Source organism: Eremothecium cymbalariae, chromosome 5, assembly GCF_000235365.1.
Source record: "Eremothecium cymbalariae DBVPG#7215 chromosome 5, complete sequence".
NCBI lineage: Eukaryota > Fungi > Ascomycota > Saccharomycetes > Saccharomycetales > Saccharomycetaceae > Eremothecium > Eremothecium cymbalariae.
In genome coordinates this window covers 1239015-1253359 of record NC_016453.1, presented here as the reverse complement: position 1 = coordinate 1253359, position 14345 = coordinate 1239015, and the positions used below count along the sequence as shown (strand labels likewise).

At 38.6% G+C, this 14345-nt stretch overlaps 10 protein-coding genes across 10 annotated transcripts; 4 read left to right on the top strand and 6 right to left on the bottom strand.

Annotated features, from left to right (window-relative positions):
• Positions 1-875: 875 nt before the first annotated feature.
• GET3 (guanine nucleotide exchange factor GET3) lies at positions 876-1925 on the bottom strand (the record flags this gene model as incomplete). Its single annotated transcript, XM_003647126.1, has 1 exon — positions 876-1925. One exon carries the CDS (start codon positions 1923-1925, stop codon positions 876-878), a length of 1050 nt encoding a protein of 349 aa, XP_003647174.1.
• Positions 1926-2593: 668 nt separating this feature from the next.
• BUG1 (Bug1p) lies at positions 2594-3361 on the top strand (the record flags this gene model as incomplete). Its single annotated transcript, XM_003647125.1, has 1 exon — positions 2594-3361. One exon carries the CDS (start codon positions 2594-2596, stop codon positions 3359-3361), a length of 768 nt encoding a protein of 255 aa, XP_003647173.1.
• Positions 3362-3452: 91 nt separating this feature from the next.
• Positions 3453-4040, bottom strand: MRPS8 (mitochondrial 37S ribosomal protein uS8m; the record flags this gene model as incomplete). The annotated part of the gene is made up of 1 exon (XM_003647124.1): positions 3453-4040. One exon carries the CDS (start codon positions 4038-4040, stop codon positions 3453-3455), a length of 588 nt encoding a protein of 195 aa, XP_003647172.1.
• Positions 4041-4325: 285 nt separating this feature from the next.
• Positions 4326-4988, top strand: AIM36 (Aim36p; the record flags this gene model as incomplete). Its single annotated transcript, XM_003647123.1, has 1 exon — positions 4326-4988. One exon carries the CDS (start codon positions 4326-4328, stop codon positions 4986-4988), a length of 663 nt encoding a protein of 220 aa, XP_003647171.1.
• A 39-nt stretch (positions 4989-5027) lies between these two features.
• Positions 5028-5615, bottom strand: SNU23 (U4/U6-U5 snRNP complex subunit SNU23; the record flags this gene model as incomplete). The annotated part of the gene is made up of 1 exon (XM_003647122.1): positions 5028-5615. The coding sequence occupies one exon, from the start codon at positions 5613-5615 to the stop codon at positions 5028-5030; it is 588 nt and encodes a 195-aa protein (XP_003647170.1).
• A 319-nt stretch (positions 5616-5934) lies between these two features.
• Positions 5935-7191, bottom strand: RPN6 (proteasome regulatory particle lid subunit RPN6; the record flags this gene model as incomplete). The annotated part of the gene is made up of 1 exon (XM_003647121.1): positions 5935-7191. One exon carries the CDS (start codon positions 7189-7191, stop codon positions 5935-5937), a length of 1257 nt encoding a protein of 418 aa, XP_003647169.1.
• Positions 7192-7819: 628 nt separating this feature from the next.
• Positions 7820-10297, top strand: PMT1 (dolichyl-phosphate-mannose-protein mannosyltransferase PMT1; the record flags this gene model as incomplete). The annotated part of the gene is made up of 1 exon (XM_003647120.1): positions 7820-10297. One exon carries the CDS (start codon positions 7820-7822, stop codon positions 10295-10297), a length of 2478 nt encoding a protein of 825 aa, XP_003647168.1.
• A 131-nt stretch (positions 10298-10428) lies between these two features.
• On the bottom strand, positions 10429-12129 carry Ecym_5614 (uncharacterized protein; the record flags this gene model as incomplete). Its single annotated transcript, XM_003647119.1, has 1 exon — positions 10429-12129. One exon carries the CDS (start codon positions 12127-12129, stop codon positions 10429-10431), a length of 1701 nt encoding a protein of 566 aa, XP_003647167.1.
• Positions 12130-12429: 300 nt separating this feature from the next.
• Positions 12430-12846, top strand: SRP14 (RNA-binding signal recognition particle subunit SRP14; the record flags this gene model as incomplete). Its single annotated transcript, XM_003647118.1, has 1 exon — positions 12430-12846. The coding sequence occupies one exon, from the start codon at positions 12430-12432 to the stop codon at positions 12844-12846; it is 417 nt and encodes a 138-aa protein (XP_003647166.1).
• A 106-nt stretch (positions 12847-12952) lies between these two features.
• UBX3 (clathrin-mediated endocytosis regulator UBX3) lies at positions 12953-14242 on the bottom strand (the record flags this gene model as incomplete). Its single annotated transcript, XM_003647117.1, has 1 exon — positions 12953-14242. The coding sequence occupies one exon, from the start codon at positions 14240-14242 to the stop codon at positions 12953-12955; it is 1290 nt and encodes a 429-aa protein (XP_003647165.1).
• Between the last annotated feature and the right edge of the window lie 103 nt (positions 14243-14345).

Genomic DNA, 14345 nt, shown 5'->3' with positions numbered 1-14345 from the left:
AAGTCAGCCATACGGTGTGTGGACTATTTAGATTTATTGATTTTCAACAAATTCGTTGCAACAGTAATAGGGTTGGCATCTCACTTGGGTCCAAATCTTTCCATGTAATACAACAATCAAACTAGAGATGTTGTCCCACTGACGCTACTATTAGTTTAATTGGCGACATTATTTAAGCATTCGTGGTATTCCGTCGTAATAGTTTAGCTCAATCAGATGCTCATATAAAAATATGAAATAGTTGCTACGTGTGAATAGAAACCAAATTTATAATATCAAAGGTAATTTTTGATAATAGTATTAAGTTCTACAAACAATCATTATTTTAAAACGATCGCTGCTCTACATGAGTCTTAGACAATATGAATCATGTCACCATTGGGGAGTATATTGTACTCCCTGCGAAAGGTAAGATGCTTATGCACGTATTCAGCATATATATGTATATATATGGTATCTTCGTTTACCTGAGCGGCGGCGTCTCATAGTTTTTTGCTTATTTATATGAGAAGTGTGTGACGTTCTAAAACAGACGCTTGCCTATTTTATAGTACCCAGCCATATGTGTTTCGCAGTTGACATTCATACTTCATGGTGTTAGCAGCACAACTAGAAAGCTTCAATCTTCAGGAGATGATGAAGATTTTAAAACTGGCCAGAAAAATCTCAGTTACCATTATGAAATTCATTAAATAACTTCTGTAGTGCGTATTATCATGTTGGGCTGCGAAAAAAAACAAAAGCCATTTACTTACTACTACATCAAGAGTAGTTATTGATAAAAAGGATTCTTATTCGTATACGAATTCCTCAATTTTTAAATTTTAGTAGTGAACCCCAAGATTCTTCATTAGCTACTGGGATTACAATTGCTTCTAAGTATTTTGTTCCAATTGATAAATAACTTCGTTATCGGTTTCTGGGTTGTATTCCTTGTTCAAAAAGTGAGAAAATCTCTTCAAATTTTCCAACCCTCTGATCTCACCAGCACATAATGGCATCTTAACGAGATGGAAATCTTCGTATAGTTCATCAATCTGGGCCAAGTACTTCTTTTGCATTTTCCATCTTGACTGACATCTCGTGCAGTTGTGTTCTTTGTCGTTCTCCGCAAACAACAACTGGTTCACAATGATGGAGTTAACGTCCATATCGTAAGATATCAACTCTTGGATTAATCTTTCCGTCTCATACAACGACAAAAATTCACTGATGCAGACGCATACAAAGGTCGTCAAATCTGGATCCGTGAACTGTTGCTTTATTTTTTCAACATTAGCCTTTAATTCATTCATTTTCGAAACCACGTCAACTTTGCTGTTCCCAGCTAGCGAATTTATCATAGGCCCCAATCTGCTAGTCAAAGTACTAAACTTATCCAACAACTTAGACAAAGTATTTGGCAACTGCAAAAACCTTAATGTATGACCAGTGGGGGCAGTATCAAAGATCACTACATCGTATCTTTCGCTTTCACCCTCCTCCTGTCTCTTTATGTGCTTCATAACTTCCATAAATGATAGGGCTTCATCTATACCTGGTATGGAACTAGTCAAATCTGCCAATGCGCCCCCCTGGAATAGCTCCGATAAACCGTCGTCACCAACATCGCTCGCAACAGCCATATCATTGACATCCTTCAATGCGGCCGAAGGGTCAATCTCCATACATGATAAATTATTCATACCAGTCACCTTCCGAGCATCTTTACCAAACTTCTCGTTAAACGCATCACTCAAATTATGCGCTGGATCAGTCGAAATCAATAAGAACTGTTTCTCAGGTTGATTGATCGCCATCTGGATTGCAATCGAACAGGATGATGTGGTCTTACCAACACCACCTTTACCACCAACAAAAATCCATTTATGAGTCGTAGAAGTGATTAAAGAGTGTAGATTTGGTTCAGCAGAAACTTCAGCCATTACAATACCTTATAATTGTTTTTTAACCAAATAGAATGATTCCCTAGTTGACACTAGATCTGATGTACGCTGCTTTATATCAATATAACTAAACATAAATTAATATGTACTATTTAAACTTCACCGAAGTACATAAATTAAACAGTCCTTTATTGCCACCGTGAATTACTAATCACCATCAACGAACGTCGATCATTCAAATGAGATTTGCAGTTTAAGAGGAGCGAAGCATACCAATAATGATCTATCTATAGGTAGTTTACCAGGCAATTGAGATTTGTAATGGTGTGTCTAGACACCTAACATTTGGATATTATCTTGTATGCAAATCTGCATGGGTGTTTTACAATTTTGTTGCGGTAAGATAACTTCAAGCATCAAATTCAACTTTAGAATTTCAATCTTAAACTGGGGAGATTAATGGTAAATATTGGGCTACAACTATAAAATTAAGGCTTTTATGAATACCATATTGGATTTAAAGGACCATAGACAGCATTTAAGCTTAAAGAAGAATGTATAAATGGGTCATTTACTGCTTTTGTGTGGTAATGTCTGGGCGTGTTGGGATGTGGATATCGCGTTGACGTTAGAAAGAACAAGTTTTGAAGACTTTCCGGATCTTTCCAGTATGATGAACTCTAAAGGGATGGCGATACACAGAAGAAATGTCGAATGAGGATCGTGAACAGAAGATAGAGGATGCTAGGAGACGCGTAGAAGAATTGAAGAAGAAGAAGAAAGAGAAGAAAGAGAAAAAAAAGAAGCAAGAGGAGAAAGACACTGTGGAGGGTTTGCCAGAAACTGATACTACAATCACAAATACGTCGGATGCGGGGCCTCAGACTGTTGAATCTGCACATTCGTCTGTTACTTCTGCAGTCGTGACTCCTCAGAACAAAGAGGTAATGAGTGATAAAGAAGTAGCTGAGACGGATGATTTATTTGGTGAGCAGGAGACAGAGCATGATTTTATGACGACTATAAGACAGTCCAAAGAGGATACTGTTGTTAAGGGGTATGATAAGCAGATCTCCGAGCTTCAGAAGCAGATTAAACAGCTTAAGTTCATTAATATGGATCAAGAAAGTACGATTGAGGAGCTCAATGATCAAATTAAGGAACTTTCTACAGAGCTGGCTACGACCAAAGCTGAATTGAGCGCCACAAAGGAGAAACTTATTTCAACGCAGTCTGAGTTACAAAAGGCCAGTTCTAACGCAGTTAGTTCGCTATCTGCAGTGAATGTTATGCAGCATCCAGAACCTGTAACACCAGTACAATTTGCGCGGTTTGCTTCTGCATCTCCGGTAGATGCCCCCAGACATACGTCCATCTCTCCTATAGACAGAAACATGATTATAAAGTGGAAGAATTGGAATATAGATATGAGCGAGTGGAGATCCCTTGGCGGTGGTCCAGTGGTGGAATTTTAAAGCATCGATGAAATTAATATAGTACATATAGTACTATATATGTATTTATGTTGTATGCTATGTACATGTATATCTGTAATGTAGTAAACATTTAATTAACTCTACAGAGTACCTCGCCACCAGTTCTCTTGGAAATAGCCTCATTAATTTCCAGTATGTCATCATTAGCTTTTACTAAAATCAATTCGCCAGGTTGAAGAGGCTTGATCAATCTAACACTTCGCCCAGAACATAGCTTTTTTAGATCTTCACATGACAATCTTATTCTCAAATTTGGTTTAGAGATCAATCTACAGCTGGTCAAAACGGGCTTGTTTTCTCTATATTTAAGACCCAACCATAGCCTTCGAGTGGATATATTGTCCGGAGTAACATCCACCTGGGTTACATCTGGGCCCTTCGTAGAACCTTTTTGCAAGCTGGAAAGGAACCCATGCTTGTATAGATTATAGGCAAAATTTAGATGTAGCTTGGTATACGGAATAGAGGTTAAACCGATCCTCACACGCGTGCAATTTTGTAAATGCGCACAAACATATCCAAGACGAACTAAAGACATCCTTTTCCCCAGAGCTAAGCGTGAATACTCAAACTTGAAGTCCTTAGTGAGTTCATCATCAATCCATCCATCAAGTATTTCAATTTTGAACGAAAATTTGGTGAAGCAGCGCAGAAACATCAGTACACCATATATACATGTATCACACGTGATAGTTATTTATTCCATTATAATAGCTACAAAACTGATTCAAGACCTCGATTTTAAAGCTACATAGTTGAGTATTGACAACTACTGATAGTCTGAATTGGATCTAATTTGATGTGATTGTTGAGTGTTTCTCCAGAGCACTATCCTGTATGTCTTGCAATATAAAAAAGTTGAGTTTCAATGCAAACCGAAATCTTCCGGTTTCCATACTCCTCTCCAAGGTTAAAAGTTCGAATTCAACAGTGAGATAGCTAGATGTTTCGCTCAGTTATATCCACATCTTTAAGATCGAGGATATTGAATGGATGTGCACGTTCTTTTAGCATGAAAGTGCAAAAAAAAGATGAACCACCAAGTTTCAAAAGCATAGCCGTCGTTGCAGTAATTGGGTCGATCATCTTTGTACAGGCTGTGAAGTCACTTGAAAAGACGAAGCCCAAAACCAACTATTCCGAAAGTGAGTATGTTAATATAATACAAGGCTTAAAAAGAAAAGTTTCCATTTTTAAATCAGGATATCTCAAAGTCCATTTGTTGATGCCGGGAGTTCCATTGAACAAGATTGGCTCCATGGAAAATGCCAAAGTTATAAATCCAGCTGAAGTAGTAGAACACTATAGGAATATCCCGGATGATAAGTACGAGGCATTATTAAACAACTTGCATGATACTTATGGTGAAGAATATCTACAAAAGTTGCCAAATGGTGCACTAGTTATGTTATTAGGAAGGTACATGAAAGAAGTGTGCCATGAGGGTGATGAAGTTTATATCAAGAATTTCCCAGAAACTATTAAGGACGCAATTAAATTTGAAAACGAGGTCTGCGTGGTTTCTTCTGTTCTCACGGACAAGGGCAGTGAGGATTCTCCGGTGGTTAAATACTTCCAGACAGTTAACAAAGTAAACACTGTTTAAGTATAAGTAAATGAAACTCTTGTATATAGCAATTTCACGTTAAGCAGCTTTTTTTGTAGTCCCAAAAGAACCAAACCCCATTATATTGCTTATATCATCACCATCACCATCACCATCACCATCATTGAAGTTGGCGGTGGTGTTTTCCTCATTTATTTTAATGCGTTTTCTTGGTTTTTTATTAGCTGTCTTGAAAGATGTATTTTCATTTATAAATTTAGTCACAAAGGACTTATATTCCCTCGAAAATTCATCCAAAGGCAGCTGTTCATTATCCCTCTGATCAAGTATTAGAGGCTCGTTAAAAATCTGTTCAAATTTAATCTGATGGATCTTATGACTCAAATGATCAATGTATTGTAATGTATCCTTAAAAGTCATATCACATAAATCACAATAAAAGCCAAACTGTTTCCCCTTTTTGTAGGACGTCAATCCTGATGTGATTACCCGTTTTTTCGTATCCTTGATGGAATCAAGAATCAGTTTATGGAAGTCTGTATACTTTAACTTCAACTTTTGCAACTGTTCGCTGTTCAACTCACCCAAATGGGAAGTAACATTTCTCTCTTTAGCTAATTGCTTATACTCATCTCTATCCCAAGTTCTTCTCCCGTATGTGGACATCCGTAAGCCTATTTAAGTCGTATATTAAATAAAACAGTAGAGTTGTCGTTTTCGATAGTTTTTTGAGGTCTTGCGAAGCACGATTAGGTAAACTGCTGCGCTTAACAAATTAGCTCCATAAACGTACGGTGACAAGATCAGAATATAGAACAAGACCATCAGCATGAGGACAATTCATACTACGAAACAGACATTACTCAAAAATGTATTAAAAGCGGTAGGGCTTGACTGATCAAGGTAGTCATTTAGTAATTACTTGTCTTTTCAGTGGAATGCTTGATAAATTACACACATTATAGATACATATACGTAGGGGAACTCAGTTCAAAATACTAGCCTTCTCAAACAGTTGTTCCACAACTTTATTCAATTTACCAATTAATTCTAAGGAAGAATCGTATGTGGCATCCTGCTCTGGGGTGGTGTAGACATATAGCCAGCCATTCCCTTGATCCAAAACACCGTAGAACACCTTATCTAAGATCATCTGCGATAGCTTACCTTCAACTTGCTGTGGGTCCAATCCAATCATCTTAGATATATGCGATACCTCGACGCATTCGAATGGTTCAATGATTTTGCATAAATTAGACTCCAATAGTGTGTCGTACAAGGCGTTGAAGTGTGATCTGATCAAATCATCACCCATAAGCTCTTCCTCGTAATTCTTTAATGCTGTATTGAACTCCAATAGCGACCTATGGGAGTATGCATCAGCAACAGCTTTCATTGCATCAATTCCACGCGATTGATATGATTCCTTCGTATACTTGGCGTTTAGAATGTTTGTGGCTTCGTCAATTAGATTCAACATAATCTTTGATAACAGCATATACTTTAAGACTTGACATGCCTTCTCCGAGGAGTCGACAGAATTGTGGAAGGCTTCGAAAGATTCGTAGAAATAGGAAAATGCCGTTTTGTAATCTTTATCTTCACAATGTAAAATACCGCTCGTTAGATCCAACTCTGCCATAGTTAGTGTAGGACAATATATAGAATTTGCAGATGTCCTTGCACTTGTCAAAGCAGCCTTGGACTTGGCCAGATTACGCAATTTATGGTATACCTTCGATTCCAATAAATGCACTTCCACCAATGACGACTTATCATCTAGTTTTTTAAACTCCTTCAACAGATCGTTAATTAATTTTAGCGAGTCATGGTACTGCGCTCCCTGATAGTACAACGTAGCCAACCGCACAGAAAGAGAATGCTTTAAAAATACCCTCTTCTCAGCCTGAGCGAATTCAATCGACTCCTTACAAACTTCAATCTGTCTATGTAACGTATTTGGAATCAACTCAAAATGATCAATCAACGTCTTCAACACCTTCGCCGTCTTGGACTTCGCAAACTGCATCATAAATTCTCGCGACTTGGGAATAAATTCTGCTAACTTATCTGACTGGTGCGACAGAGCATACATATGTCCTAGCTCAAGAATGGATTGCTCCTGCAACTGCGCATGTCTCTTATCATGCAATTTGACATCATTAAGTAAAGAAAGATAAACAGATTCCGCTTCTTCGTACTTTTTAACACCAGCTAACTTCCTAGCCTGTTCAATCGACATCTTTAACTTGCTTATTCACTAACTATCGTCTCTTAATCCCCTATTTAACCCGATTCAACGATCATTTCCAAAATACAAATAACTATAGATCTCGTTTGCCACCCTGGTTTTCCTTTCTATATAAGTCTCTCTGCCTGTCTGAAGAAAAATACACATTACCCGGACAAAACTAGAAAACACCAAATACCGTTACCCGGACACTGCATAGTCCGTTACAAATGACAAATTAGGAAACATCTCCAGCTTGGATTTCATGGATATTTTAAGGTATAAGCAAACCGCACCAAGAGTTAACAGAGACAGGATGTAGCAGCACAGTTAGGCTAAGTATTTACGGCGTCCTACAAGTCCTGCTCAAATCTCCAATGTCGCGCCCCACATAATACATGGGAACGATGTCCCTGCGTTCCTTTGTTTCAAACGTAATGAGTTCGGCTGTCTGTATGTTCCTGCATGAGTTTCGTTTTCGGGACGAAAAAAACATGATATACGTGTTCTTGACAATTATTTCAGATATTGAAATAATATTATTATTACTTGCATTCATAAATAACAAGCAAATTCATAGCAGTGCTTCATTCATTACTCTTACTTGCTAGCATTAAGCCTGCACAACAAGTCCAACATAATGTCCAAAGATAAAGAAGTTAAATTGGACGTTGAGGATCCTGTTTTGGAAATGAAAACTAAGAAGGGTCCTTTAAGACCCTTCTTAGTTACGGAGCCAGATCCAAAACTATCGACTTTGCGTACGCCTAATAGTGCTGAAGAGAGGTTGCTGATTGGTATTCTTCTAGCTGTGACTGTGGTAGTTAGATTTTACAGGTTATCATATCCAAACTCTGTTGTTTTTGATGAAGTTCATTTTGGGGGATTTGCTTCTAAGTATATCAGAGGAGCGTTCTTTATGGATGTTCATCCTCCGCTGGCGAAGATGTTGTTTGCTGGTGTTGCTAGTCTAACAGGGTTTAAAGGAGATTTTGATTTTGCCAATATAGGGGATGCGTATGTGTCAAGCGTGCCATATGTGTTGATGAGAGGTTTTGCTGCAGCACTAGGAGCGTCTACTGTTCTTTTAATGTATTTGACTTTGCGAGCATCTGGCGTGCGGACAAGGGTTGCGTTTCTTTCTGCCATTTGCTTTGCTGTTGAGAACTCTTTTGTGACGATTTCAAGATATATTTTGTTAGACTCTCCATTGATCTTCTTTATTGCTGCTGCGGTGTATTCTTTCAAGAGGTTTGAGTTATATCCTAGTAACACTATCCAATCTTACAAGAGCTTGTTTGCTACTGGTATGGCTCTCGGTTTGGCACTTTCGTCCAAATGGGTTGGATTATTTACTGTTGCCTGGGTAGGTTTACTATGTATCTGGAGAATCTGGTTCCAAGTTGGTGATTTGACGATGCCAATTAGCTCCATTGCGAAACAGGCATCTGCCAAATTATTCTTCCTATTAGTTATTCCTAGTATCGTATACCTATTGTTTTTCAATATCCATTTTCAAGCTTTACAGAATTACTCGGATGGAGCTGGGTTCTTTTCTTCAGAATTCAGAACTTCTTTGAATGGCCATTCTATTCCTTCAAATATCCTAGCTGATGTTGGTATTGGTTCCACCGTTACTATTCGCCATGTGGGAACTATGGGGGGCTATTTGCACTCCCATGAGCATGTTTATGAGGGGGGCTCCAAACAGCAACAAATCACCTTATATCCACATCTGGATCACAACAACGACTGGTTGATTCAATATTACAACGATACCACAAGGGTTCCCACAACATTTGAAGGACTAAAAGACGGTACCAAAATTAGACTCCAACATATTCTGACTAAACACAGATTACATTCTCACGATCATAAGCCACCAGTTTCCGAATCTTCCGATTGGCAAAAAGAAGTGTCTGCTTATGGATTTGAGGGATTTGAAGGTGATGCGAATGATGATTGGATTGTAGAAATTGACAAAGACTCTTCTGCTCCTGGTGAAGCTCGTGAGAGAATTAGGGCCATTGAAACTAAATTTAGGTTAAAACATGCTATGACTGGTTGTATGTTGTTTTCTCATGAAGTAAAATTACCAAAGTGGGGGTTTGAACAGCAGGAAGTTACATGTGCTACGCAAGGAAAGCCTCACTTAACGCTATGGTATATCGAAGGCAACACGAATCCACTATTGCCAGAGGATTCAGCAAGGGTTTCTTACAAAACTCCATCATTTTGGTCCAAGTTATTGGAGGCTCACAAAAGAATGTGGCACATTAATAAGAATTTAAAAGAACCCCACGTGTATCAATCAGATCCTTTGAATTGGCCTTTGTTATTGCGTGGTATTTCCTATTGGGCTAAAGACCATAGGCAGGTTTACTTTATGGGTAATGCTATTTTGTGGTGGGCTGTTACATTTTTCATGGCTGCGTTTTTTGGCTTATGTCTGCGTGAATTATTTACTTGGCAGTTGGGTAACCCAATTTTACAGGATAGTCGTGTATTGAACTTCCATATTCAAGTTGTCCACTATCTGTTGGGTTTTGCCGTTCACTACGCGCCTTCTTTCTTAATGAGTCGTCAGTTGTTCTTACATCACTATTTGCCAGCGTATTATTTTGGAATTTTAGCTCTCGCTCATGGAATGGATATGATTGTAAGTCAAATCTCCAAAAAAAGAGCATCATTGGGATATGGTATTATTGGGGTTTTCGTTGCATCTGTATTATATTTCTTTGTTCAATATAGAGCGTTGATATACGGAACTCCCTGGACTAAAGATCTTTGTACCAAGAGCCAATGGATGAGCGGTTGGGATTACGGATGTGGAAATTTCTTACATTCTTATGATGATTATAAATCGTTGCCTGAAGACGCTAGCGCAGCTCAACTCATTACACCAACGGATACCGTTGTTGAAAAGAATAAGGCGGCAAATGATGCGAAATCTGAACGTGTTGATTTAGATATCGACTCGTTGATTGCCGATCCAGCACCCAAGAAGTTTTTTGACCAACATGGTAAAGAATTGCCACCTGAAGAAGTTGAACATATTGTTAAAGAAAAAGGCGGTCAAATTATGGCTGTCACAAGTGTTACGAAAAATTTATTATAATACACTTACATACAAACAATGGCGTATAATCACTTTTACATTGACAAATTTGTTACTTTTATGTAATTCCTACTGATTTATAAATATACCCAGCCGAATTGGACTCTGAAACCATTATTCTTGTCTATGTATTAAGAGTCATGTTGCTGCATCCGTAAAGCAAGGCGTTTCTGTTTGATGATCAGCAACGGAACCAGGAGTGACACAAGTAATGAACATACTTTAATTAATTGAAAGGTGTGAGCATAACATTGAGTTCCACTAGTACAGTATTTTGCATCTGGTGGTGTTTTAGAACTCACTTCGTCAGTAAACATTGCTGTAAAATAATTTACACTTAAAAGAGATCCTGTAAGCATAATGGACCACATGCTACTGAAGTTACCAGCCCCAAACAATTCCACCACTAACGAGGGTAATACCCCGAATAGAACTCCAAAGCCAAGGCCAAAAAGAACAGATCCAGCAGATAAGTTCTTATATTTTTCCGAGGTGGTTAATTGACTAGAAATATCAGTCAAAACATATGTGTCAGCGATTACTCTGCTAGCCGCCAAATAAATGAACCCACAGGTAAGAAATACTAACCACGCCCTTTGTCCATGGAACTTATTAACGAGAATATCGGAGCCAAAACCAGTGGTAAACCTAGCCACACATGATGCAACGGATATCAATGAAACTTGAAAAGATTGACTCTCTCTTCTGCTAACCTTAAAATCCGGATTGGATGCCAAAAAAACGTCAACAATATAACCTATGCAATATGTGTACATCGTCGCCATCCCCTGAATAGTACCAATAATTATGAACATCGAAATAAAGTGATAGCTAACAAAGGTTTTCCACACTTTCTCCTTTTCAAACTCAGATTCTGGATCTTTTGTAATGTCAGAACTGTTTGGTGACAACATCGCTTGTTCAAGATCTGCTTCATACGACGCCGACACTTCATTTTGATAACATGACGTTTTAAGCCTGTAACTATTATACGACTCACCTGTAATATTAACGGATGACATCAACGCTGTTCTCTCACAAGATACATGTTTTAATGTCTCAGAATCATCAGCCTCTTCAGAGTCACGAGTCATCGCCTGCGCTGCAGGCTGCTCTGGAGAAGTTAGATGAACGTCAGTGCTTTGGAAGACGTCATCTTGAAAAATAAGACGAGATCCCTTACCAGTTTGCTTCTGTTCATCAGATCTATTGAGATCCTTTAACGTAAAGCAACCAATAATCGTCAGAGCCGAAGATGCGATTGGCATGAACTGAAATATGCGTCTAGTGTCATTACCGAAAAGTCTGTAAATCAAATTAGAATAAATCATAGAAGCGAGCCCATGTAGAGCAGAGCTACCCCCCAACACAATCCCTTTGTGATTGGAACTATTAAGGGCACACCACTTAAAAGTCGCCAGGAACGCTGTCAGATTTCCGAATGACAAGACTGCAAAACACACGCACAGTGGCAGATCGCTGCTTATACGATTTTTGTAACAATAACCCATACAGATATAAGCCATGAAATTGGCTACCGCACCTAATCCACATGAAAATTGAGGTCCTTTGCGATCTGTAATTATCCCACCTATGAAGCCAAGCCCCAAAGAACCGACATTGACAGCTAGAGTCAGGTGCTTCGCCGATTCCATAGGAATACCGCAATGCTCGAGTAACTGAGGAGCATATATGCTGTATATGTGAGTTGCTCCTGTTGTAAAGGCAACTGTAAATGCTCCCACAAAACTTATCAACTGCTGCTTCGAAATAGAATCACCCATTAGAGCACTGGTCATTTTATGGCCAAATGCCAGAGAGTAGATCTTCATACTACACACATGTCTTGGCTTTTATATAATTTTGCAAATATTGCTTAGGTACAATTATATATGTTGCTCCCGGGTCTGGCATGAAATATTGGGCAAATAAAACCGAAAATATGTAACATCTACCCACTAGACTGCCTTCGGTCATGCTTTGTATTATATATTATAAATAGATCTGGGGTACGCCACAGATGTATCACGTGACCAAACATGGTGATAATATTTTGACCTCGAGATGAAATTGGTTAACGAAGTTGTAAGTTGCAAAGTTAACCAAACTAGTCTAAGTGATGGATACGTGCAATGTCTAAATCCAACTATCTTCCTCATGAACAGTTATTAGTTCGGTTAAAGGAGCTTATTGATAGCGCTAATGAGTCACACAATTCCTTGAACGTGGCAATGAAAAGACTTATAATCAACGATTCAGTTTCAAGATATAATGAATTTGATACCAACAATCCTGTAGCAGTTATAGCTAGGAAGACAAGGATTTCTGGTAGCGGAAATAAGGAGTATCCGCTCCTTTTGAGGGTATCATGCAATGTTAAGTCGAATAAAGTCAAGTATCACACTGTTGTTGAAGCCGATTCTTTGGACAAGTTCTGGCAGGATTACGTTGCGTTGTTGAAGTTGGGCATGAACAACTTGATTAAGACGAAGAAGAAGAAGTCTAAGTCTAAGTCTAAATCTACGGGGAAGAAGTTAATAATAAAGTAAGATTCGAGTTGATTCAAGGAAAGTCAACGAATGATGTGTATATATACATATATAAGTAAATGTTTATGCTTTTACCATCAAGCTTTTATTCAATCTGTAGCGAATATTATATATCAGGCGGTTCAACAATCACAGTCCCAGATGGGTAAATAGCACTTTCGTCCCTAATCAATTTTGTATTATCGAGCTCCACTCGAGGGGCAGGCGTTATTAATTTGAAGCTGTAGATATAATTGTAATTTGGCGGGCTTGGGCGATCATATGTCTCGGCACTGAATAGCATGCCGTTCATGTATAGCTCTACATAGGCATATATCTCTTCAATAGGCAAAGAAGCATCAAACTTCCTGACAATACGCCCCCCATTAGTCCGGATGTTTAGCCGACATATATCCCCCTGCAACGGTTCTGGATATAGGGTGGACTTCCGCCACAATAGCCATTCCTTTTTTATACGCTCCTGATCAAACATCTGCTGTTCATTTTCTCCGAGCCCGCTTCTAACTTGATACCTATCTTGATCGTGTCGTAGGGTTTCATGGAATCTATAATCTTGCTCTACCATCAAGCGGTGCAACTCTCTATTTTGCCTCTGCTGTCTCAATTGAATTAGTTTGGAATACGACTGCTGCAACTTAAGTTCCAGAGATGCCACGTTAAAATCGAACAATCTGCCTTCAATACGACAGATAATCTCGAATTTGGCGTCATTCTTTATAGTAAGAAACCCAATAAATGGGAATTGTCTTACTTTTAAGGTATTCGCGACTTGAAGACCCTCGGGAGTTGTTATATCACCAAACCATAGCATTACTTGGTATCTTCTCATCATACCCACAACGTCGTCATTTGACAAAACCTGTCTGACATAATCCAACGAATAGAATAAAAGAGGGTTATGTAAGTAGATAAGCGCAAACTTACCTTGTTCGGTGCATGTCCTAAGTAAATCAGTATATCCCCCTTGTACTATTTGTGGTAACATGATTCCGTTCTGCAGATTGTAAAGGTAAGAAAACGTATGTGTGATAGGTGAATTAGACGCAACAACATCGGGAGAAATAGAACGTGCACTATCCTGAATTAGAGTTTCTACCAAAGTTCGAAGCTGATTCTTATGTTCCGTGGAATGTTTGATACGCATATTATCATAATACTCGGCTAACTTTTTAACTGGCTTTAGAGTATTAGCAATGAACAGCATAACACCGAAAACAATGTAAATTATCATCAATGGAGGAGTAAGCAGTATATTCATCAATTTAGATTGCACTCTTGCAACACTGTATCGTTGACGTTCTGGTTCTGTTGCTTCATCCTCAGGAAAACTACCTGGGAGTGGAGTAAACGTAGGTTGCTGAGAATTCAGAAACCGCTGAAAAAACTCTGTGAGCATCTTGATGTATTCCCCAAATAAGTTCAAAGGACCCTGTCAAAAGTAATAGGTATATTTTTCAGTTAGTTTACCATTGATTTGAAACGAATCCTGCAACGCTGCC